Below are 27,289 nucleotides of genomic sequence, written 5' to 3'. Positions count from 1 at the left end.
TAAATAAATAAAATATATACACCCGTGAGCGAGTTGTTGCGTGAGTGATTTGTCGCGTGATTGATTTATCTGTGAGTGTAACATCCGTGAGCGAGTTTTCACGTGAGTGAAATGTCGTGCTCGTAATGTCGTTGAGTGAAAGGTCCGTGAGTGATTTGTCGTGACACCATTTTTTTTTATTCCTTTAATTTTTTATACATATTTTGAAAATTGCTATTTTTGTTCCTAAAAATTTTATACGGTGGCGAGAAAAGTCGATCTTACTAAAGTCTGAATTTGAAGTCGGAGTCGGAGTCAAATCATAAAATAAAGCCGGAGTCGGAATTGTTCTGACTCTACGGCTTGGTTATAAGTAGAGGTAGGACCGGAAGCGTGCCGTTCTTTGTTTATTGTTCGCCGTGCATTGTTCATTTTTATGATGAACCGTGTTTTTTACACTCTAGCTTTGTAGTTTGCTCTATTTCCTGGAAAATAGACCCAAAACGCCCTGTTTCCGGAAAAAACTACGCTTCCGGTCCTACCTCTAGTTATAAGTCTCTATTCAGGTTCAGCGGAACACCAGTGTTCCGCTGAACCTGAATAGATGTTCCGCGACAATTTGAAAAGGTTTTATACACTGCAACACATTTAAAAATCATTCTTCACATTTAAAAAACACTTCATATTGAAAGGCGAGTGATGATCAATCTCCACTGATGTTTAAATTAAATTTTAAATTAGATTAATAAGTTTCCAAAGTATTTTAAGAACACCTAAATAACTTGAAAACAACACTAGTAAGGACGATTCCAGGGTTCGGAATCCATTTTCCGAGAGAGCTAAGCCAGTAGGCTTAAGCGCAAGTGACTATGAACATCTAATTGATTTAATTAGTGACTGATTTGAAACAGAAATACAAAAATCAGCCTTTAAATGATTTTTGGGGAGTTCGTCAGAAAAGTATCTCAATTTTTCAAAACAAGCTATTATTGTTTCACTTCCATTTTCTACAACCTATTTATGCGAAGCGGGATTTTCGTATTATGCTGCAACGAAGTCAAAGTGCAGGAACAGGCTCGACGCTACATCAGAATGCAACCTATCAATATTGTGTCTGATAACAAGGAGATATGCAATTTTTATATTATATTATAGTTTTATATTTAAAAAAAAAATGATTACTTAATAAATAATGTGTTTTTAATTTTTACTAGGAATTAAAAAATAAGTGTTCCGTTAAAATTTCCGGGTTTGTGAAGTGTTCCATTGCAGAAAAAGTTTGGGAAACCCTGCTCTATACATAAAGTACATACACAATATACATATGTATGTATGTACATATGTACATACGTACTCTGTAGTAATTAGCGCTTTATTCATTTCACCTAATCGTACACATCTTCTACATAGATCTATGTATGTAGATTCAAATTCATAAACTTATCACATCACATCATCACAAATTAAAATACATTTTTATTACCTCTTTACATAATAATATATTTTATGCATTGTGTGTTATATTTGGAATTTAATGGCAAAGTTAAGTGCTCGTAAATCTTCAGTGTTTATTTTATTGTTGAGCATTTAATTATATACCTTGAGAAATGGGGTCCACGTACACATCTTGTTCTGTGATATTACAAGGTGTTGCGTATTTGATGTCACTTTTTACGCAAAGAAAACCAACAAAGAGTTTCACTTTTGTTACAATTTTTTTTAAGTATGTGCATACATATACATATGTATGTACAGCGTACCATGGACAAATATTTGTGATCTATATTCCTAAGTCGCTAAAAATAAATATAGTTAAAGATTTTAAATATTTTTGTTTGAAGGCTGGTATAAATTATGATGAAAATTCAGTAAGCATTGTCATTTGTTTTTTCGTATACACATTAATTTGAAACGTCTTCATTTTTAATAATTTAATAGTGCCATAAAATTGAATAAAATCTTTAGTCTTTCGCAATTGTTAATTCGCATCAATAATCTCAACGTTTTTGCGAGAAGGGTTGCACAGTGCAGCTGTCATTGATGGAAAATCTATCTACATTGAAAGTTGGCCTTCTTGGTTGAAATGAAAGAAGCTGCAGCAATATTGAGGTGCCCTACAAGAAATAAATTATTTAATTTTGCTCGATGAGTAGGGAAGAGGAACATACATATGTTTATTCATATTTGACGGAGCTGCTATAGCGGCTTCGGCGGTGGAAAAGTTGAATGGCAGGGAATGTAGCATATTGTTTTCAAATCATATTCTGTGTATAATCATTATGTGTAATGATGGTATTAGGTACTTATGTATGTACAAAAGCTTGATCATAGGTTTAACCTTGGGCAACTTACAGTGGCACCTATGGTCCGGTTTAATATACATACATACATATAATGAACTAGTTGTTTTATCCGGCTTCACTATAAACAACTTAAACATGGCAAATCTAATAGTAAATATTCACTTTTTTTTATAAAATTGATTTGAATAGAAAAAAATATATATCGAATCGTTGTCATAGAAACTTTGTTTTGTTTACGATGTTTCCAACCAAAAATACTTACAAACATACTAACATACAAAGTCTCTTTCGAAATTATATATTAGATTAATAAATATAGAAATAAATATGTAAAAACTTTTTTGGTGTCAATGTTTTGTAAAAATATTGAAATATTGTATGTTTCGGTTTTTAATAAATAAATGCAACGTATTAAAATAAAATAAAATTTGTACCTAATTAAAAATTGATGATTAACAGTAGGTCACTATACATACATACATATATGTATGTGGCCTATAGTGGCACTTATGGTCGGGGTTAATTTATAATGGACTAGCTGAACCCGGCATGCGTTGCAATGCCACAATAACCCATGCAATTCCCGTTCCCGTTCCCGTTCTCATTCTCGTTCCCGTTGCCATTTGTCGGATAAACGCTGGCAGCGAACACGTTTGAAATTATAGCGTTGCAATGACACTCATTCCCGTTTTTGGGTTATTTTTTTTCACAGTAATCTTCCCGGACATGCATACAACAAATGCTGAAAGTTCCATCGTAATCAGTTCAGTGGTTTAGGAGCCTATTCGAGTCACACAGACAGACATTCATTTTTATAGATAAATAAATATGTAGAAACTTTTTTGGTGTCAATGTTTTATAAAATATTGAAATAATCCATGTTTATGTTATTAATAAATAAAAAAAATAATAAATGTATTTAATGAAAATTTTTATTTGTGTGTACATATAGTTCATAATGCTATGGAAATGTTTTAAGGTTTTTCCATGTCAAATATAGAGCAAACAATTTCACTTGATATTGTGCGTAACATACGCATACGTTTATGTAAATATTGTATTTGGACGTGTGTTAACACAACATTTAAAAAGAAAGTTTTAGGTATATTACAACACTTTTTTGGAGCTATTGTAAGATATTTTTTTTATACTCTCATTTTCCTCATAAACTATAGGATTGTCGTCTCTATTAAATAAGAATATACAGTATTCACTTTTTTAACATTGTGGCAATTAGCTTTATTTTCTTCGACTTCTATTGAATTGAAAATTTTAATATCTCCATTCCTTCAGTCGCTTATAAGTATCTTAATTAGATTATTATCGCTGCACTTTGATATTCTCTATGAGATTTCATCGAAGTAGCATACTCTTTTCTCCATTAGAAATTATTTTAGAGTAGATGTTTGGTGACGAATGTCGAAAATATAATTTTACATTATTTATTCATAACTGGGAATTATATATATTATTATATCTAGAATTTAGATGATAAAATAGTAGTTATAGTAGATGTAGTAAATTAATAAATAATTATTTATATTTAGGTCAAATAATTGACATGTCCGGTAGGCATTATAGAAAAAGAAATATAGAGACGTATGAAACTAGGATGGAGTGCATTTGGACGAATGAATTTTATTTTGAAATCAAAAAAATGCCACTGCCTGAAGGAAAAGATTTTCGATCAATGCGTTTTGCCAGTGATGACGTAAGGATGCGAAACTTGGACATTGAACGCCAAGATGCTACATGAAGTCCAATGCACTCAAAGAAGTATGGAACGCTGTATGCTTGGCATAACGAAGAAATATAGGAAACGGAATACGTGGGTGAGAAGTATGACAAGAGTAGTGGATATAGTGGATAGAGTGAAAAGATTGAAATGGCAATGGGCGGGCCACGTGGCTAGAAGAATGGACGAAAGTTCGACAAAAGAAGTACTAGAATGGTACCAGAGAGATTGGAAAAGGGTAACAGGAAGACCACAGGGAAGATGAGTAGACGAAATAAGGAAAATGTGTGGAGTGAGATGGATGAGAGCTGCGCAAAACAGAGACGAGTGGAAACGTGTTGGAGAGCCTTTTATCCAGCAGTGATGGTGAACGGCTGCATGATGATGATGATGATGTAGAACTGACTGACTGGGGGGTAAAAATTTGACTTTGATCCTTCCAAAACACCTTTTATGTACAATATAATTTTAAGTACCTTGAAATATTATATATGAATAGTATACTACTCTAGTAGCTTTTAATTGAAAATCTTTATTTGTATAGCATTTATATAGTATATTTATATGTAGTATATAGTTATGTATACTGTATATATGTATGTAGATAACCAAGCAACAATTCATCTTTATATAGTGAGACATACATACATATGTATGTATGTATGTATATAAGAGTACGCATACAGTATCACTCGGGAATAAAAAATGAGCTTCTCGATTTTGTATGTATCTCCACGAGTCTTTTATACGTTTTATCGATTGTTTAGTAGTGTGACGAGCGTGATGATAGAAGATAGAAGCGAATGCGTACAGCTTTGTACGAGTAACTCGTGAGAATAAAAGGGCGTTGCCTGTTGAAGTCGAAAGAAAAAATCTCATTGTTCATTTTCCATTTTCACGTGCTGCGAAGTCACGGCAACTACGTGAACGAGGCTAAATGCTGTGCTGATATCTCTTGGAGACCTCCAAACATACGTAGTCGCAGCGTCGTTGTAGTTCATCTCAAGAAAAGTCGTCGAAAAATACTGCGCAAGTTGAACCACGAAATTGGGTCAATAAATTCAAAGTATGCGTTGGTGTTATTTATTGTGAAAATTTGTTGGTCACTTAACTCTAATGCTGAAAGGATTTTAATTAATGTTATGGTGTGATTGGTCACGATCAGATAATAAGAAGGAAATTAGCTGTTGCCACCGACCGTGGATGGATCAATTCTTATGGTTTAATTCAATGCCACTTGATCTGCACTGTTAGTGATGCAGTAAAACATTTTTTTTAACATTCAAAAACATACGAATATCACAATTCAAATATTGTTGAAATTATCCAAGCACAGATTAAAGGGTCGTTTTGTTAAATCTTTGGATTATAAAAAGATTTATTATATTTCCGAGGTCAATTATTCATAATTGAGACAATTTTTCTGTTGAATCGTACAAAACGAAGTACATGCAATAAAGAATTTTCACATGATTTGTGACATCATTATGGTTGTGAATTCAATGTGTATTTCCTCGTAGTTTGATCTAAAGTATATGTATTTTTTTCAATATTCATACAAACAAAGCGTTGTACATACACTTTAATGTAATGAAACTATGGAGCTAAGAAAAATCATGCAGCTACATATGTCGATGTGTGATGTGTCATTGTCAATGTGTGAAAGCTTTAAGGTGATCATAAGTTTTTTTTATGAGATTGTGAAGACTTTTTTTTGTCTTCAAAAAATTGTATTTTTCCATGCCATTACGGGTTGCCCCTGAGCGCCACCTGTGATATTAAACTTGTACATTTATAAAATTACAGATTTTAATTTTAAATCATATTCAAATAGTGGTGACAAATAGTATGTGGGATGGTTTTTGTCAATTTTTGATGAGGAACCGTTTCAATAATGAAATCAGATAAATTGGCAAACTTTGATTGCAAACGATCGACTTGGAGTCACAAATATCCAAGTCTGACCAGCATTACTACAAAAATACTCGCAACTCTTATTTTAAAATGAAATTGACATGAATCATCGATTAATTTATAATATTTAATATGCGTAAGTATATCTAATATATAATTTCCAAAGAGACTTTGTAAATATATATGTTTATAAGTAACTTTGGTTGGGAATAGTTAACGAGTCAAAATTTCTATGACGAAGCGTCAATTTTTGTTTTCGATTCAAATAAATTTAACCAAAAAACAAATGAATATTTACTATTAGATTCGCCATGTTTACGCTGTTTATATTACAAATACTGAGCCAAGCCGGGTAAAACAACTAGTTATTCTATAAATGTAGCACACGTATGTATGTAAATACATATTTATCATTTTAAAATTTTATTATAGTCCCTGAGCGACATCTACGATATTAAACTTGTGCGTATGTAATTTTTGCAATCAAACTCAAATAGTGGTGACATAGTGGGTAGGATGGTTTTTTCCAATTTGATGGGGAAACCGTTTCAACAATGAAATCAGATAAATTGGCAAATTCTGATAGGAAAAGATCTGACCAGTAATACTACAGATAATACTCGGAATAAATAATTTTCAATTGAGGTCAACCCAGGGCTCGAACTCGGGAACCTCTCAATGGTAAACATTTAAGCACTGAGTTTTTCTTCTGGCTATTCATATCTAATATATAATTTCGAAAGAGACTATGTATGTATGTATGTATATATCTTTGGTTGTGAACTTCGTAATCAAAACAAAGTTTCTATGACGACAATTCAATTGGTAATATATTATTTTTTTTCGATTAAAATAAATTTAATAAAACAACAAATGAATATTTACTATTAGATTCGCCATGTTTACGCTGTTTATATTACAAATACTGAGCGAAGCCGGGTAAAACAACCAGTAGTATATATTTATATAAACATAAAAAAACGTACTTGTTAATTTTATATTAAAGGGATTCGCTGCTGTAAAATAAAATACAGCATCATATACATACATACACATGTAGTGTAACTGCGTACATATATAATTGATTGTGATCAGTCAGTGAATATGGGAAAATATTCTATAAGATGTTCTCTACAGAGCAACCGTGTATGTTCTATTAGATGTATGTACATATACATATATGTTTGTACATAAATATATATATATATATATATATATATATATATATATATATATATATATATATATATATATATATATATATATATATATATATATATTTATTTAAAAATTTCCTATAAGACATAAACTTTAACAAAATGAACTTTGTACTCCAAACATATTATAATAGCGGCACGATAACCAATTTAAATTTCAATATGGTATATTTAAATGCTATTGTTTATTTTTTTCATTTAATAAGATGTTTTTCAATAGATTAATAATGGCTTCAATACATATTAAAACCCCTCAACTATAATTTCTTCAGGGACTATGTAGAATCAACCATGCGAACTTTGAGTTTCTAATCAAAAATCACGTAGGAAGTCCCAATGCCTCAAACGAATGGTTCGATTCATTCAACGATGACCCAATGATTTTTTTCCATTCTTATGACCATTTCCATATTTTCACAGACAATGGCATTTCATTGTCACACAGAGGGTCGACAGTGTTGTTCTGTCCCGTCTAGGATTGGAACAGGTGCTTAGTTTAGCTGTGAGAACCAACAACCACCAACCAGTCAGTCGTAACGTGTACGCTCGTCAGTGATAACGTGCCGTTTATACTGGGTCACCATAGATAACCCAGGAGGAAGTTAGAACAACGTGGTTGCTTATCCTTTCATACTTCCTTAAAATTGACAAAATTAATTTAAAACGAAAACAACAGACAACACGTTTTTATCTTGGCATCTTTGATATTCTCGTGCTTTTGCACATACACGTATTACAGTCGTATACTATTTTTCTGGATTTCTGGAATATGTTGTGTTTCCTAGTCATCGAATTATTGCACTGACTGATCTTAAAATTGCTTTGTTGAGACTTTGACACATTTTTTTAGTGATATAAACAATAAATATGACGTGTGTAAACCGAAGAAAGCTACCTTTTGCTTGGAATCAAAGCGAGGGTATAACAGTCCTCATCGTATACGTTTTTACACTCTTCGCGAACGTTGTTGGTCAATTAGATTTACCACCCCTGCCTCAAGTTTCAACGTCACCAAGACCTGGAGATCAATACTTGAATCAGTACAATGGGGTGTCAACAGTGAGACCTTTCGGATCGCCGGTGAATCAATTCAATGGACCATTTTCTTCATCCCCTAGACCGGACGTGTATTCAACATCACCCAGATATCAACAGGATTTCAATCGTGGAATCAACCCAGATATTACAAATCGCGGTTACACCAATTTACAAAATGGTGGGATCGATCCCGTAAATCCTGATAGAGTTTATGATGGAAATAGAGGATTCGATGATAGAAATTTTAATGGAAGAAATCCAAGTGGACTGGACGGTACAAATAATGCCGATTCTGATAGGGATGATTATAACCGGGATCAAAATGGATTCAGAAATTCGTTTCAAGGTGGGAGACAAGGTCCAGGCAGGGATACGACAGCTTTGAGGAGGCTTTTGGTTCAGGTAGATGCTCAAGCTACCGAAGAGTGTACCAATAATGTGGCTGCTCAATGGAACTTTGAAACGGACGTAAACGAAGTCACGCAACTGGCTGCGGTAAGTTTTCATAGAATTATCTCATTTCCTCTGTAACAATAGACAATTTAAATTGAAGGTTTTCAGGATGTTTTTTGAATCGATAACATTTCCCCTTTGAATTGTTATGATATAAGTGATTCCCCCTTTAAAATAATATCTGTAAACTTTACAATACATAGGAACATTTTTTTATAAATTATTTTTTTTTATCAGTACATTACAAATGTATGTGCAATGAACTAACATAGTAGATGCATATATCTAAATTACGCTAAAGGACTTATTTACTCATATGAAATTAATATTAATATTAATTTCATATGAGTATATCATATTAATATAAAATTTGATAAATATTTAAAGTTGTGTTATAATTTAAAAATAATTTAAAATTTTCCATTTGGGTAGCTTCATAATATGAATTTTGGGAAAATTTTTAGTATTTAAGTTCCCATTTTATTTAATGTTTTGGTCATAAAATATTTCTGATAGATAAATGAAACTATCGTAAATACATACCGTATTTAATGTAAATGTATTCTTTATATTTACTACTAATATTCATGCTATGCACAGCTACTTTTTTGGAGAGCCATTTTCTTTTAAATTATCTACATATGTATGTATGATGTTTAAAAAATTCGTTTTGAGGTAAACGTATCTACATAGTTATTATGTTTTATTCTATTATTGTAGTACCGATTGCTGACTTCAGCAATTTTTTGAAATATGAACATTGCGTTTCATATTTCTAGATTTTCCTTAACTGCGCTGTATATTTGAATCATTTGAATATGTAGTATTTTATAAGTAATACTGCAAATTTAATTCCAAAATTTATTAAAATTAAATGGGGTTTCTTCTTATCCTAGCGTTGATGTCTCCATAAAAAAACGTGTTTTATTTGTAAATGAAAATTATACAATGGAAAACACTCCACGTGCATTTTTAACAATATGTATATAGTATTATTTTGCAACTAGTGAGTAGCTTCTAGGTCGAAATGTTTCGCAAGTGTCCTCTAAATGGACCACAAAGACGTGATGAGACAAATGTGTACCATTCGAAACGGAAACTGTACGTGAATCAGATTAAATAAGGTGATGTCGACTTTTCGTTTTAAATATGTAATATAATGGAATATGTATATTAACTATAATTTTTTTAAATAATAAAATTAATACATGTTGGTTTGTTTAATGGACCGTGACACGTTTACGGTACCGTAAATAAAAGTGTCGATTGTGCAAACTTTCATAATGAAGTACGCGTAAATTTTACAGACGTATGCGTATTTTAATAGACAATGGTTTTCTTTTTCACACGGTTGATGAACGAATGCATCATTCGATCAAAACTTTTTCGAATGCAAAGTGGAAAAGTGATAAATTGTTGATGTTCGATTGTAAGCGCATTTGATTTTCGTTCATTGAAAATTAAATTTTATATTTTCATGGGTATTTTTTGATTTTTTTTAACAAATTTAGGTTTGTTAGAATATAATGATTCTTATCACGCACTATAGGATGTTGTTGAACTGCGAAGTTTAATTTATCGAAATTAGATTTGACAAAAAAAGTTAAAATTACACGGTACGTGACACTTGCAATTGTCTCTGCTCCGACAGATAGGACGTTAAGGTCGAAAGTTGTTCAATTACTTTGTCAGTGAGTGACTAATAAATAATGGGATGGTTTTGCTCGGGCACATGCCATATGACTATTAAGTTTGTTTACTTCGAAGAATCGACATTGTAATAATGCTCGTATTTGTTACACTTGATTTTTCATTTCAGAATGATTCATTTCATATTTTACCAAATTTAATGTAATATTATATATTGCCAAAACTTAAATGGATCCTTAAATTCTATACATACATACATGTGCCTCATTCGTATTATACTCAGAATTTTCTATTTAGCTTATATGTATGTATTATGTACATACTTTTAAATGGAAAACGTACATTTTAAACAATTTAAACACTATATATAAATGAGTTTTGACAATAACTTCAATAGAATTTCGTCGACATTTATAAATAACAAAATTTAGGTTCAAAGTACATAGGTACCTAAATGTTCATTAACTATTTATGTGAATTTTATTCAAGGCATGCACATGCAAACCTTCAATATATTATTGAAAGACTGTCTGTCTATCTGTCACGTATGCGTTCCTATACCATTCAACCGATTGCGATGAAACTTACATGAGTTATTGTGTGTATGCCCACGATGGTTTATTTAAAATTACCCAAAAACATGAATGGGAACGGGAAAACAGGAATGAGTGGCATTGCAATGCAATAATATCAAATGTGTTCGCGTCGCCATCTGCGTTGTTAAGGTAAAATAAACAAATAATTGAATAATTTCAAATGTGTCCACCGCCTACGTTTTTCCGACAAATCATCATTATTGTAATTTAATTTGATTAATTCGAAGTATTAATTTGAAACTGAAACATTCACTTATCGAAACACATCCAGAACGGGAACGGGAACAAGAATGGGAACGGGAATTGCATGCGTTATTGTGGCATTGTAACGCATGCCGGGTTCAGCTAGTTTCATATACATATGTACATATATTTGAAATTAAATTGGGAAAATGGGGCAGTTGGGGCAGGACCGTTTCAAAAATGAAATCAGATAAAATGACAAACTCTGATAGGAAACGATTGACCTGGAGTCACATGTATTCAAAGTCTGGTCAGCAAAACTGGATCAGGGCTCAATCCCGGGACCCCTCAGTTGTTAGCATTATACTCTAATTACTGAGCTATATAACTAGTTGGTATCAATATAACGAACCAAATGTTCTATAATCATAATCCATTTAATATTCCGAACTTTGTACGATTTAATAAATGATTTATGTATGTACATACATACGAAAATGATTTTCTTGACTAAAAATCTAGCGTATCATTTTTCTTTTATCGTAATGTGTAATTTAATATAATAAATCTTAAAAGACACTAAGAATCATTAGCTAAAATTTATGACCATCTTATTTCATCCATCATATTTTTAATGGTACGAAATTGAGAAAAATATTTTTTATTATAAATCGTGTGAACTTCGTTTGCAAATACGAGTATAAAATAATGCCAGTATGACCATACGTTCAAAAACAATTGTCAGTGTCTTGACCTTTACCTATCCACGCAAATCGTTTACATGCTTCCATTTTTCCCTGGCGTATGTCCACATCCAATTATCATCTTAAAAACGTCCATTCTTGTCACATTCTTCCAAAGATAATGATATTATTTTATTTTTTTCTGTTGCCAAACATATAATGGCCAACTTCTTCGAATCGTTTCCTCAATTAGAGTCCCGGGTCACATTGAATTTAATAATAAAAATAATTCGGTATCGTGTATTGCTTCTAATGTCACATCTTGTCAATTTTAACGAGTCCTTGTAGCACGTACATACGACGTACACGCAAGTTCGACACAATGTCACTTTCCGATTCACTGTTGAACTGGTTTCAGTACAAATAGTTCAACTTTAAACCATTGTACTCATTGTGGATTTTTTTCTCGAGTGTCGTGTAAATATTGGCATAAGGTGAAAAAAGTGACGTTCTTACAATCGAAAAAAACATTGCGACAGTCCATATGCGAAAGCTTCAAAAGTACATACATATATGCACATATCATAGAAAATTTATGTATTTCTAATAAGTATGTATGTACTCATTGATTTTTGAACGAATAACAAATGATGCTAAAGCAACAAAGCTTTACAACTCGATTAATCTCTTCAATGGTTGGATATGTATGCTATAGTTTTAAAGCTTTTTGAGAAGAATATAATTTACAAAAATTCAATTTTCTTCAATCCTTACCGAAATTTGAGTGTTTATTCAAATCAGTATTATTGGTGAAAAAATTTAATTACAGTTTTTTTTTCATAATTTAAACTAATCGCCAAAATGTTTTGGTGTTTATAAATTTAACGTCAAACTGGATTCGATTAGCGGTTGTGGATATAACTGGTATCAAAAATTGTTCTTTTTCTGTCTACCAACTAATTGGAGTGTGCTAATGTTAAGAAGACACTCAAAAATGCGGCACGGTACGTGTTCGTGGACTCTAGCTGTGACATGTACATATCATTATGTCATTATTAATTCGTACGATCTTGTTATTTCAAAAAGTTTCTCTTGCATTTCTTCAAATATGGGTATCACCGTTATCGATCACTGCCAAACCTATGTCAATAAAAAGATAAAATATCAACGAAAACGCTCCAAGGGGTGAGGTTTGCGAAGAGTAGCGACAGTAAAGATTTTACGCACCAGCGATTTACCTTTATTCTTTATATATCAATATGTTAATGATAGACCGTCATTTCTATTAAAAAAAGTATTGTGTTTCCAGCGTGTGCCTCAAATATCAAGCAGACGAGAAATATACAGATTCCAAGAGTCGAGAAAACGGGAATCGGTTGAACGGAGTAGATAGTTGTGGGATATCGAAAATACTTCGAAATATTATACACTAATTGTTTTACCCGGCTTCGCCCAGTAATTGTAATATAAACAGCTTAAACATGACGAATCTAACTAGTAAATATTCATCCGTTTTTTTATTAAATTTATTTGAATCGAAAAAAAAATCGAATCGTCGCCATAGAAACTCCCCCGACAGTTCCCAACCAACAATACTTACGTACAAATTCTCTTTCAAATTTATATTACTACATATGTAGTGGTTCCATCCGGCATCAATCGGTATTTGTAATATAAACCGCTTTTGATTTTGATTTTCAAATGCTTTTTATTATTACTAAATTATGTTCACAATATATTTTATTAAATCTATTTTAATAGCTACCGATCTATTGATCATTTTCTGTTTTACAATTTTTTTTGTTTGTAATTATAGTATTAAATTATTTAATGTTTTTTTTTGATATTTAAATGCTTTTTATTATTACGAAATTATGTTCACAATAAATCTTATATCTATTTTAATAGCTACTGATCTACTGATCATTTTCTATTTTACAATTTTAATTAAATTTGGTTAGTAATCATAGTATTATATTATTCTAATGTTGAGAGGGCTGTACACACGAAATCTTAATTTTGTTGCCGTTCCTTTCTTCGATATATATATTGAGTAAATGTATATATTGAGTGAATGCGACAATATATATCAATATATTTATTGAGTGAATGCGACAGTTGCGCTTCGACCAGATAATACGTATTTTAAATCGACAAAATTGAGGTTTCGTATTCTCATATTTTCTCCTCCAAAACTGGACCAATTTTTAAAAAAAATTCATCATCGGTATGAGAAAGATATTTTCTGTGCAACTATGCGCGTATTTTTATTAAAATCGGCGTATTTTAGTTAAATAAGCACGCTGGACTCTTTTCGTGGGTGCAAAAAAAAGGCGATTTTATAGATGCTTGGCGGCTCCTAGATCCTATAAAAATTAGCTAATCAAAAAATAAAAATTGGGATAGATGCATATCCATGGCATATTAAAAAATAATTTCTCTAGTGCCATAATTGAGCAAGGGAGAAGTGTAATGCGTGTGTATGGACAAAGCGCTGGTGTTCAGCCGTCTTAATGTACAACATAACCTATTTACAATATTATTTTAATGTCAATGTACAGCATAATATGAAAAATAGCTCAAAAACCTATTTAAACCGCTTAAATATGACTATTTAATAGTAAATATTCATTTATTTTTTTATTAAATTTATTTGAATTGAAAAAAATATTATATTTCACGGCAGCCAATCAGAAACGAACTACAAACACAACGAACAGTCTTTGTTAATACATAAGAGTCATACGTAGTATGTACATATAACGATTTTGATGTTTCAAAAAGGTCGATGATTTTCTTAGTGTTTTTATGGAGTGAGGCTAGTTCTGACAGGCAATATATTATGCTTCTTATTCTCATTTATAGTACGTATTGTATACATACATTAATGCAAAAAATATTTTAGTTACATTGCAATGACAACAGGTAAAGTGTCATGTAAAATCGCCATTCAAAGTGCATTATGGTTCTCATACGATTGCATTATTCTTTCTCTCGCGGACATGGATTCACAGCCACCGGTTGACCCTATGTGTGCCAAGGCCGTGTGACGTATTAAAATAATTATATTTGTGTATTAGAACAAAAATATGTTACGATATGATGTGATGCACTTGAAACGCTTCTCTACGAATCGTCCGAAAACAAAGAAGCTATGTTCTCATGCTTACAAAAAAACAACAAAACAAAACAACGTGATACAATTATAGGAAGTGAGCATATAATGATGAGCGATTATTGTTTGGATTTTAATTAAAAAAATATTAAATTTTACGTTTAAGGACATCACTGATATTTCATTGTTCAATGTCTCAAAAACTTACGCTCGAGTTGATGAATCACAATAATAATTGACACAATGCATAATTAAAGTTACTACTGTTGTGTCACAATTACATAGATATATTTAATAGTAATGTGCAATTATGGACTAATACGTATCAATGTAATCGATCCTAGGACGTTTTAATCGCAGGTGTGTCATTGAAGATTTTCAAAAAATACTTCTACAAGGTTTATTTATCTGTGAAGTTTTATCGCATCATTCAAGCGATGAAAATATTGTGTATGATGATGAAAAACAAACGTTTAACCAGTGATTTAATGACCGATTAGTAAAATTTTGAAACGTACTTATAAGATTATTATTCGAGATTAAATGGTCAAATTTTGTTACGTACGTAGTAATTATCACGGTCTAACAAATTGTGCAGTAATATTTTATATCTATAAAATAACGGAAATATTGTTTCAAAAACGAAAGAATTAGTGATGCAGAAGTCCACACTTTTCGATAGATTTATTCTCAACAATGTACATATGTAGATAGGTGTATTTTATGTATGTTTTATATCATTGATTGTTTTCGTTAAAATAAATTCAAATGAATATAAACGAAAACCTTTTTTGTGTGACTACTTACATATATATTCTATATAGTCCCACGATAGAAATAATTTAATTTATACCATGCAATAATCCATAATTAATTCAAATGAATGATTGACGGATTACAATGCAATCTTTACATGAATCATAAACATATAAATGACGCATCGTATTTAATTCATGTTTTACTGCATCTATTTATTTTTTTTTCCTTTCAAGGATGAAATTGAAATATATTTTTTATAGCACATTTAACTATTGTTTGCATTCATCAGAGTATCCTATACCTTATCGATTACATTTATTTTATGATAATTAAATATACATACTTATTATAAATGCTAAATTTAATTTCATTGTGCTTCTCATCGTCTAAAATTTTCTATTGGAATTTCGTGGTTGGCTATCTTATGTATGTATTTACATATTTCATTTTAAAATTTCAGAGATTTTTCCCCAGTTTTCATATACATATGTACGTCATTTTAACTATTTTTTACCGTTATTACGTGTCGTTTTGCTGGTGTTTTTTCCTATTACGTTCTTCTATTGTGTTCGATTTAATGTTAAGTGTGGGAAACGAAGTGTAACCTCTCCCATATTCCCAACTCACCCACCACCTACAATCTTCATATTGTATGTACATACATATGTATGTTTAATATTCTGCTTAGTTTTGTTTACAAAAGAGAATTTTTCTTCTCAATAACAATTTATAGTAAATTTGATTTTGTATTAATCGTTATACTAAAATCAATAAACACTAAACATTTTTCGATGTTCCTTATTAAATATTAAATCAATGGGTTGCCAAAAATTCCTATATTCGTATAAAAGTGAGTATCATTGAATTAAGTATTTATGTAGATAGATTGTCCCTATGCGTTCATATCAGAGAAATTTTTATCTTAAATGCATATGGGTCATTCCAAATCAGGTGATCCATTTTTTTCGATAGCGTTATTTTAATTTTTTGGAAAAACCTAAAAAATACGAAACAGTTACGTTCAATACGTATTGTTCTTTCGATATCAACGACAAACGAGATGTTATCGGTGGCAATTAATGTGTAAGAAGTACAGTTACAAAATTCCAGTTTTATTTTTGTATACATTAATCAATCTCGCTATCCCCCCCCCCCCCCCTATCTATTTAGTATACATTGTTTCAATATAACGCTACTGATTGTAAATTTTACATGAGAACAATTCAATTAAAAGAAATATATATAAAGAAAAAAAACACACCGTCGTATTATGAAAATATAGCGAATAAGTGAAGGTCAAAAATATAATTGTTAAAAAGAAAATTAGCCATTCAGGACTTCCATATTCAACATAGTACTTTGTTACAGAATTAAAAATCAAACGAAATGTTTTTTAATCAATTAATGTTCATACATATTTAAATCGATTTTCAACAAAAATTTTGTTTGTATATAAATTTAATATTATATTATGTTGTTATCTATGTAGATAAATTACACTTTGTCATTATGAGCTATCAACTATTATCAAACTAACAATTATATTTATAACAGTGATATGTAATATTAAAAATTACGAACGATCTCGATTTCTCACGCGGGCGCGTTCGTTATGATCTTGATCGTCTCGTTATCAAGGTGATATTTGATTGCATGTTTTATGTATGAATAAGTGCAATTTTACGCTATTGTAAACAACGGCGTCAAATGTGTAACGAATCGTTTACAACGAGCAATTAAATTATTTTTAGCGACATTTGTTTGTTTCGTTGTCGCTTTCACTTCATGATGACTTAACACCGTAACCATTTAAAATTAACGCATTTAGGCGAGGCGTTGAACTCTTGAAATTGCTGTGTTTTCAAATTAAAATTGATTAAATGCGTTAGTGTGACAATGCTACTGAAAAACTGAAAATCAGAAAATACACAAGTATTTTGTGATATTTTTGCATTGAAAATTTATTTTGTTAATGTTGTAATATAAATTTATTTTATCTTGATATAATACAAGTTTTATTAATTAAAACATATCGATTATTTATATAAAACTTAAAGACGGATAATTAAAAAAAAACAAAATGAAAATTCATGTCAATATTAGTATAAAATTTTCTCAATAGGTGGCAGTAGAAAGCCAAATTTTCTTCAAATTATATTCATTCGCTTGTTTTTTTTACAAGGCTTTTCTGTATTTTTCTAGTTGGAAGCTCAACAACGATATTCTGTATTTCAACGTGGACTGTGGCAGCTAATTAATGAAGTAGACAGAGACAGTCAACCTAATCTCAATCTCTGGAGGCAATTGAGGTTGATGTCAATTATAGGTCCAGCAGCATTACCTCCAGATCAATTGGACAGAGTAAGCCAACGCTCACTGTTCGAATCACAATACACAATTCAAAGACGTAAGCTGACGATTAATTTATTGTTTTCAGTATAATCGTCTAATCAATGATATGCTTGCCGTATATAACAACGCTGAAATTTGTGCATACAACGAACCGTTCAAGTGCGGACTCCGACTACAACCAGATTTGACACTGATTATGGCCCGATCTAGAGACTGGTCAGAGCTACAGCATGTATGGACAGAATGGCGACGTAACACCGGGTTGAAATTTAGGGATTTGTATGAACAACTCGTCGATTTGACAAACCAAGCTGCGCGACTGAACAGTAATTTATTTTTTTCACTATTTTTGAGACATCTATTGATTATTTTTAAAAACTCAATAATTTCAATAAAAATACGATACATTTAACCAGGGACCCGAACCGGAATCGGAAACGGAACCAATATTTTTTTCGGTTCGGTAAAATTAATATATATACTTTGGGAAAGATGGAATTAATGGATAGGAATACAGGAATGTATATTAAAAATAATATACATTCTTGTATTCCTATCCTATCCTATCCAAACAAATCTACTCTGTTACAACAGATAATGGAGCTAATATGATCAAATATTACTAAAAGACTAGAAATATACTGTATTACTAGATGGAATAGCACATTCTTAACTGTTGTCGCACTACTGTGCATAATATAATGAAAAGTTGGTAAACCTAGAGAAAGTCAATTAAGGATGAATAAAAAAATGTATTTTGTCTACATTTTAATCAGCGGCAAGTTGCACACGCTAGGTAATATTCTCCTTCAACATTTTAATTATGTATATGATCATAAACCATATAAAGAGAGGTAAAGACGGTGTGGGTGAATTTACATTAACTTGCTAATGAAAACCGAAAACCGGAACGAAAAAGATAACGGTTCGGGTCCCTGCATTTAACGACGAACTATCGATTATTTGTACACATTAATTATTCAACTATTTTAATAATTAAGAATTTATCAATTGAATCTCATTTACACAAATTATAAATCGCCAAAATCCTTGATTTGAGAAAATCGAAAATCGATCAGAAAATTAGGAAGTTTGAAGCTTTCTATTTTGTGACCTAAATCGTAATTCATTTTTTGACTTAATAAATTTAACAACAAATTCTTAACATATTCAAATCATCCAATTTCTGACGTTTGTGGCAGTATATTGACGAAATTATACATATACACATTGAATAAAGTGACATCTTTTGAAATAAATATACACTAAAAAAGTAGTAAAAAAAATTCATAGATGGCAGTATAAAGAAGTCAATTTTATTCTATATTAATTAATTATTTTTAAAATAATTTTATTTTATTTAGATTTCACTGATGCTGCTGAATATTGGACGTTTCCGTTTGAATCAACACGGTTCAGATTAGAGGTGGACGAAGTTTGGGAGCAAATATCTCCTCTTTATGAGGAACTTCACGCTTATGTTAGAAGGAAGTTGAGGGACCTTCATGGTCCTGAAAGGATTAGTAGATCAGCTCCCCTTCCTGCACACATTCTCGGTAATATGTGGGCTCAGTCGTGGACGAATATACTCGATGTGACTATACCATACCCCGGAAAGAATTTTCTAGATGTCACTCAAGAAATGGTACAACAGGTAAATAAAATGAGTTTTTTGTTGTTTATTGTTTCAAATATTTTGATGTTATTTATAATTGTAATAAAATATAAAAATGCATACTGAAAAAATAAAAAATCCAAAAGAAATGCCTCCCCGTGACAGTGGAATTCACTGCCGTGACCAGGAGTCGAACCTGGGTTACTACGGCCACAACGTAGGGTCCTAACCACTAGACGATCACGGCTACGAGGCTATGAGAACACTTGATCAAATTTTCGTTTATAACCATGTTTATTCACATAATCTTGAGATAGTGACAAAATTGATTGATTGTTCATTGTATCAATTTATAAATTAGATACACGAATTTATCACATATAAATTTGAATAAAAAGTTGATTTTGTTAAAAAAATAATATACGAATAAATATAGATAAAACAATCGAAATATGGTGAAAACAATTTTGAAATTATAAACATGTTAATTTTTCATGCATTTCACACAGTTTGACTAATCGAGATCGCATTTTCACTTTATACATACATATGTATGTACATATGTACAAACATGCAATGCACTATGCATGGATTTTTTGTAGAAGTAAAGGGATTTTGTGCATTATTGTTTTTACTTTATCTATGTACGTAGTAACAATAGATGAAGTTTTGTGATCATGCGAAAATTCGAACTCGAGATTTTGACTGATTCGAACTCGGAAATCGATTACTGATCACGTTTTCATGATCTACAAAAAATGCGTGTGTGGATTTTTTTTTGAACACCGTTAGTCCTATCGAACTGAAACTTAGTATCAGTTACTAAAATTCTTATCGACATGACATAAATTTTTTTCAAATTTTTAAGTTGACCGGAAATGGCACCTCCCCTTATAGGTGTCCTCTTTTTTTTTAATTCAATTATCTCACAAACCGCTAACTAAATCGGACTGAATTTTTTTTACATGTAATATTAATAATAATTTTATAAGCTTTTATTTTTTAAATATTTTTATCTGAACCGGAAGTAGTACTTTTACTAGTTTTTTTTTAATATCGACTACATACATACATTAATTTTTAGTGTTAAAATTTTTATAAAGTATGTATGTATTACCAAAGTTATTTCAAAAATGAAAAATAATCGTAATTATTTTTTGTAAATAATTAAAAATTAAAATAAATTTAAAAATTGTCAATATTTATCCGGCTTTAAAATCGACTTCAGTTGCAAAGTCTATTCCAATTTTATATTACACATTGATCTAATATTCTTCCATATAAATAATTACATACATAGATACATATGTATGTATGTACATACTACATATATGAGGCCCTTATTATCAAAGATGGCCAAAAGCGCTTTTTGGAATTGTATTGTATTTTGTATACTGGAATTGTTTTAATGCTATTTTGTTCTGCTGGTCATTAGGAATCCGTAATTAACAATTGTGACTGTCAAAGCCGGCTAAGCTTAGTACTAAATTCTTTAAAAACAGGACTCAATATCAAAACTGTTTTGTAAAATGGTGTCCGAGTATCAAACTTATCTTTTATGAAAATAACGTAAGGGGTTTTTCAGCCATCTTTGATACTAGGGGCTTCATATATGTAAATTCGTAATATCAATATGAACCGCCAAGAAAACATAAAAAGGGGAGACCTACATACATATGTACATATAAGGGGAGGTAACACTTTTGGTCAATTTCGACAATTTTGAAAAAAAATTACAACATAACGATAAATATTTCAGTAATTGAATTACATTCGAAAAATTGAAAAAAAATTACATTCGAAATTCAACTTAAAAAGATTGATTTAAGATTAAGAGATACATATGTATGTATATGTAGGTATACGTTTCTATTAGAAATGAGAGTGATGCTTAAAATTTCAAAGATTTTATCTGAAAATGTAATTAATTCGACGGTGCTATACATATGTATATTGAAAAGTATGTAAATATTAATATAAAATAAAAATTCTTGTTAATTTTATCATTCGCATTTGATAAATGTGTCAAAATAATAATAATGACAAATATTACATATTAAGGTCATTGCGTCACACAAGCGATTTAATCAAAATGTAACAATTACATATTGGAAAGTTATAATACTTTTTTCTTATAAACGTATCGAATACGAATTTCTCTTTTTCAAATTTGATTTTTAAATGACTGCGGCCAAATTTGTTTGCCGCATTATCATACGCAAATATGTAATACGAAAAAACATACTTCGATGTTCTGTGCGGGAGATAAATAAAAAATCTTTTTTGCATGCAAATTATTAATTGAGTACATACATTGACACATTTTTGTGTTTTACATTGCATATAAATGCGATGCGAAGCATCTTAGTCTAATGATGTGCCGAAATTCGCTATGAACTTTTCAGGGCTACACGCCGACTACCGTCTTTCAACTGGCCGAGGAATTCTTCGTGTCGATGAACATGAGTGCACTTCCGGCTACATTTTGGGCAGGTTCCGTGCTGGAGAGACCCATCGAAAGGGATGTTCACTGTCAGCCGTCAGCCTGGGACTTTTGCAACGGTCAAGACTACAGGTAAAATAAACATGACATTTGCATACTATTTTAACAGGCTGATGTGTATTTTTCATTCAACTATTTGAAATTTTCAGAATAAAGATGTGCACACAAGTTACGATGAAAGATTTAGTGACAGCCCACCATGAATTGACTCATATTCAATACTTTTTGCAATATAGAAACCAACCGAAAGTCTACAGAGATGGGGCTAATCCTGGTAATTACATATGTACATATATAGATTGATTTTATTTTAACTGCCATCTACGAAATGTCGAATGTTTAACACTAGCTCAGCTCAAGCTGGCAACTGCTCGTAAACATCAGTATGAAAAATATTCTGTAGTACATTTTATATGGACGTATTTACATAATCCGCAATGTGTATGTGAGGTATACGAAACAGCAGCAACCGATACGATCTATTCATATAATACCGCAGTACATGTCACCGAAACGTATCAACCAAAATTGATTTTCTTTGGCCGATGTGGAAATATTCACGCATGATGAGACGTCATAGCGGCGAATGCACCCGTACACTAACAAAAGTGTTGCCATCTGTATATGAATATTTTCGGAAACGTCATATTGTGACAATATTGACTAGAGGATATGACGAAAGCATGCCAATTTTTCCTGGCACTCGTCCAAAACAATCACAAACGTGTCGAAAACGAACGGTGCTGTATCGCATGAACAGAATTAGTCTTTTTCGTACAGTGTTGTGCCGAGCTGTTGACGTGCAGTGCTGGATATTATGGGTTTGGTGCATCCGCTCTAAAATCACCAGACAATCGAACGACAGATTAACAGAACGGCAGTTTTAAACGTAATTCTCGTTTTCTCGAATGATAGATTGCACATCAGATGACGAGTAACATTTCGATGTGCACAGATGCAATTATTAAAATTGAGTTGGATCTTTCTGGCGAGTTTAATAAGGCAAGATTCGGAACTTATCGAATCTTGCCTTATTAAACTCGCCTGAAAGATCCAATTCAATTTTAATAATCACCATTTTAATAATTGCATCTGTGCACATCGAAAGGTTACCCGTCATCTGATGTGCAATCTATCATTCGAGAAGACGAGAATTGCATTTAAAGCAGCCGTCCGTTAATCTGTCGTTCAATTTGTTTGGCGATTTTAGAGTGGATGCACCGCATCCGGATATTATAAGTCAGTGATGGCGAACCTGTGACCCGTGGGTCAGACACTGACCAAGAAGGCTCTTTGAATGACCCATGTGTTGACGCGTGAAAATTTAAAAAAATACTAATAATGTTGAAAGGGAAATGTAATGGTTTGAAATTTGTAGAAGAATTTAATAATACATTTAAAGAAATGGATATCAACTTACAGAAAATTGTTTCTGTAACAACAGACAGTGCTCCCAATATGGTGGGAAAAATATTGGTTTTATTCAGCAGCTTAAGTAAACTATTAAACATTCTTTGATTGAATTTCATTGTATAATACATCAGCTAGTTCTATGTACGAAGCAAGATTTAAAACGATTTTCCAATGTAATGCTAGTTGTAATACAAGTCATCAACTTTATAAATGCAAGAGGTCTTAATTATTTGCTCTTCACTTGTAAAAGTATAGTAAAATAAAAAGAAAACGTTAACCTTTTTGGAGGATCAACTGTTAAACTTTTCTCCAAATTTATTGGTATTCTTTTTACCCCCTCCCCCATTTAAATGACTACAGTGACTTAGTGACCCATGGGCTAATTCTAAAAAGAATAATTAGCGAAATTTGACCCACTTCTCAAAAAGGTTCGCCATCATTGATACAGCCGGACCTTAATTCGTATATGTTTGTATTTATTTTTTTACATATATACCAAGAAGGCCTTACAGGTAACTCCAATGCGCCTTCCTGGCCAATTACAAACATTACAGAATTTTTTTTATTATTAAACATGTCGCTGAATTACGAGACACTGAAAAACTCGCAAATTAACGAGACATCTATGAATTGTACATACATTTTATTGTACATTAATCAATCTCAAATAGTGGTGACATAGTAGGTAGGAAGGATATTTAGCCAATTTTACCGGGAACCGTTTCAACAATGAAATCAGAAAAAATTGGCAAACTCCGATAGGAAACGATCGACCTGGAGTCTCAAATATCCAGGTCTGACCAGCAGCACTACAGATATACTCAGAAAAATTCTTTTCAATCGAGGTCAGCTCATGGGATCGAACCCGGCGCCTCTCGACGCTAACCAGAAGCTTAACGACCGAGCTATGCTGCTGGCTGTATGTTAATTTACGTACGTACATACATACATATGTACATATGTACGTATACATACATACATATGGGACAATTAGTAAAGCAATACTGTTAGGTCAGTTATAGCTCAAATACATGTAAAAATTTTATGCGTGTTTGTATATATTTTTTAAGACAAAGCGCGCTATAATACCGTTTTTGCCATTTTTCACTTCGTATTCTGTAAATTATATATGACCTATTTAGTGGTGGACTTCAATTATTTCGGTTTGGAAAAATTACTCTACTTCAGCGGTGACTCCTCTTAAACATATCTGAGTATATGTTCGACGAGTGTGCATCGCAATTTAAATATTTAAATAAATGAAATTTTCCGAAAGTGAGAATTCCATCATCTTGCGAATTCGTCGCGGCAAATCGACTCGCACTGGTTCTAAACACGTGAGATAACGGAAATTACAGTACAATCATTCCATCCGGCATTAGGCAGCTGTCGACTGTTGAAGAAGCCCGTTACGACTTCCTAGTAATGTATAACGCTGGAGTTATCAGCCAATTTGAAATTGCAAGTCCGCTAGTCCGACTTAATGCCGTGTGCTGTCCAATCTCACTTTCGATTGAACATAAAGAAGAAACCATACTTTCTCGAATGTGGATCAATTCGACTGTGAAACGGCCATTCAGTATCGCCATAAATATTGTCATGTTCATTATTTTAAATTAATATGTAGTTAAAAATAATTTCTATTCGATTGCGCTAGAAAGGAAGAAGGTCGACGTTGAAAGACAAACAAAACAAAGGCGACATGTAATTTGAATTATGGATATTCGTTTACGGTTAATTATTGTACCTACGCACACATGTCGATCGAAGTTGAGATCGAGATGGTTGCGAAATGCGTGAATCGCGAATGTTGCGTAATGTATGTATAATAGTAAACCTCGGTGGCTGGTACGCGATAATGTTGATTTTTCTACCGTCGCAAATTCGGTTCTCGGATTAAAATCGTTGCACAATTTCCAATTTGGGTGGATATTTTAGAGACGTTGTAATTTTTTAAAATGCGAGTGTCATTATCTTTTTATGTAATCTCGCATGCGAGAACGCAGCGGCTATTTGACGCCATATGAACATCACTTAATTGCTGAATGTAGTGTTTAAGATTTTTTTCGTATTTAATGGTCGTTGATTTCGCTAAAATACTGCATTCGACGAAATTTCACAAAAATAATGTAGCATTTAAAAAAATTTGTTTGCTTTGATTTTAATCTTACCGCAATGTTTATCATATCGAATTTATATATTTTTTTTAAATAATTAAATTTCAATTAGCAAATTTTTTTACCGATGTAACGACTTCTTCTTTGTCATTTCACACCCTGGCTGCCAACCGTTGGCTATCGAATTTTTAATACTTATTCGTGAAACATCGAACTTTATATTTCTTTTTATACAAAAAAGTAGTTAGAAACAATTCATTTTCAATTTTGAGTTTGTTTTTCACAGGGATAAGCATTGTTAGTCCAACTAGCCTTTTAATTAAGATAAATACATGGCTGTTGCATGGTATTGGAGGGAGGGGGGAGGTGGCAGATGACCCCGGGTGCAATATTAAGGGGGATGTCAAAACGCGGTTTTAAACGTAATTTTATTTTGAGAGAAATTTTCGCATGCTTTATTTTCTCGGAAAGGACACAGACTCTATATCGCCAGGAATGGGAATTTTACTATGATTTTCCCTTTTATTGCATTTATTTTTTGTTTGTGTTAAATGGGAAAACGGTAATTTTTTACTTGATGGACGTAGTATTTGAAAATTGTGAAAAAAAGATAATGTGAATAAAATATAAAAAAAACAGGGGGGGGGGGGGTATTAGCATGTTTACTTTCGAGTGCAAACTACCCTAGCTACGACTCTGGGTATATGTATAGTACACTAGTGGTTTTACCCGGCTTCGCTCGGTATTTGTAATATAAACCGCTTCAACATGGCTAATCTTAATTTTTCTTCTGGCTATATCTAATATATAATTTCGAAAGAGACTTTGTATTTAAGTATGTATGTAAGTATGTATATATGTACATATGTAAGTATCTTTGGTTGTGAACTTCGTAAACAAAACAAAGTGTCAAATAAATTTAATAAAACAACAAATGAATATTTACTATTAGATTCGCCATGTTTACGCTGTTTATATTACAAATACTGAGCGAAGCCGGGTCAAACAACCAGTAGTATATATTTATATAAACATAAAAAAACGTAGTTGTTAATTTTATATTAAAGGGATACGCTATTGTAAAATAAAATACAGCATCATATACAGATATACATATGTACATATGTATACGTATATGTTTCTACATACATTTATTTAAAAGATTCTTTTAAGACATAAACTTTAACAAAATGAACTTTGTACTCCAAACATATTATAATAGTGGCACGATAACCAATTTAAATTTCAATATGGTATACAATTTAAATGCTATTGTTTATTTTTTTCATTTAATAAGATGTTTTTCAATAGATTAACAATGGCTTCAATACATATTAAAACCCCTCAACTATAATTTATTCAGGGACTATGTAGAATCAACCATTTTATATTTTTATATTTACATTATATTGAATGTTTACTTTTACAGTTACAGTTGGAGTTTCCATTATATGTAACAGTTATTATAATAGTTTTTAAATGGGGAAATATAAATTATGTATTGGCAAGACTTCTAAAATATTTTTGGATGAGAAATAAGTCTGTCTTGAAATTCTGTTATAAACAACATTTAGGTTATATAGTTATAAGTGTTTTATACTTATATTTAAAATTAAATTTAAAAGCATATTATATGTATTTCATAAACATCACAGAATGACCAC

The 27,289-nt window shown here is 31.4% G+C and overlaps 1 protein-coding gene and 1 non-coding gene across 2 annotated transcripts in view; one reads left to right on the top strand and one right to left on the bottom strand.

The window, feature by feature from the left end:
* Nucleotides 1–7,677: 7,677 nt before the first annotated feature.
* Nucleotides 7,678–27,289, top strand: part of Ance-3 (angiotensin-converting enzyme Ance-3) — a 97,914-nt gene continuing 78,302 nt past the window's right edge. Inside the window, exons 1-6 of the mRNA XM_077441982.1 lie at nucleotides 7,678–8,681; nucleotides 17,828–17,986; nucleotides 18,063–18,303; nucleotides 19,342–19,631; nucleotides 21,998–22,167; nucleotides 22,245–22,369. Coding sequence (XP_077298108.1) covers nucleotides 8,016–8,681; nucleotides 17,828–17,986; nucleotides 18,063–18,303; nucleotides 19,342–19,631; nucleotides 21,998–22,167; nucleotides 22,245–22,369 — 1,651 coding nt within the window. The 5' untranslated portion in view covers nucleotides 7,678–8,015. The remainder of the gene's footprint in view (nucleotides 8,682–17,827; nucleotides 17,987–18,062; nucleotides 18,304–19,341; nucleotides 19,632–21,997; nucleotides 22,168–22,244; nucleotides 22,370–27,289) is intronic.
* On the bottom strand, nucleotides 19,768–19,839 carry TRNAH-GUG (transfer RNA histidin (anticodon GUG)). Its single transcript has one exon. It is a non-coding gene; the product is annotated as a tRNA-His (tRNA).

The sequence above is a fragment of the Arctopsyche grandis genome, chromosome 1 (assembly GCF_051622035.1).
Source record: "Arctopsyche grandis isolate Sample6627 chromosome 1, ASM5162203v2, whole genome shotgun sequence".
Lineage (NCBI taxonomy): Eukaryota > Metazoa > Arthropoda > Insecta > Trichoptera > Hydropsychidae > Arctopsyche > Arctopsyche grandis.
The sequence above is the reverse complement of the archived record's forward strand: the minus strand, read 5'-3'. Positions and strand labels throughout refer to the sequence as shown.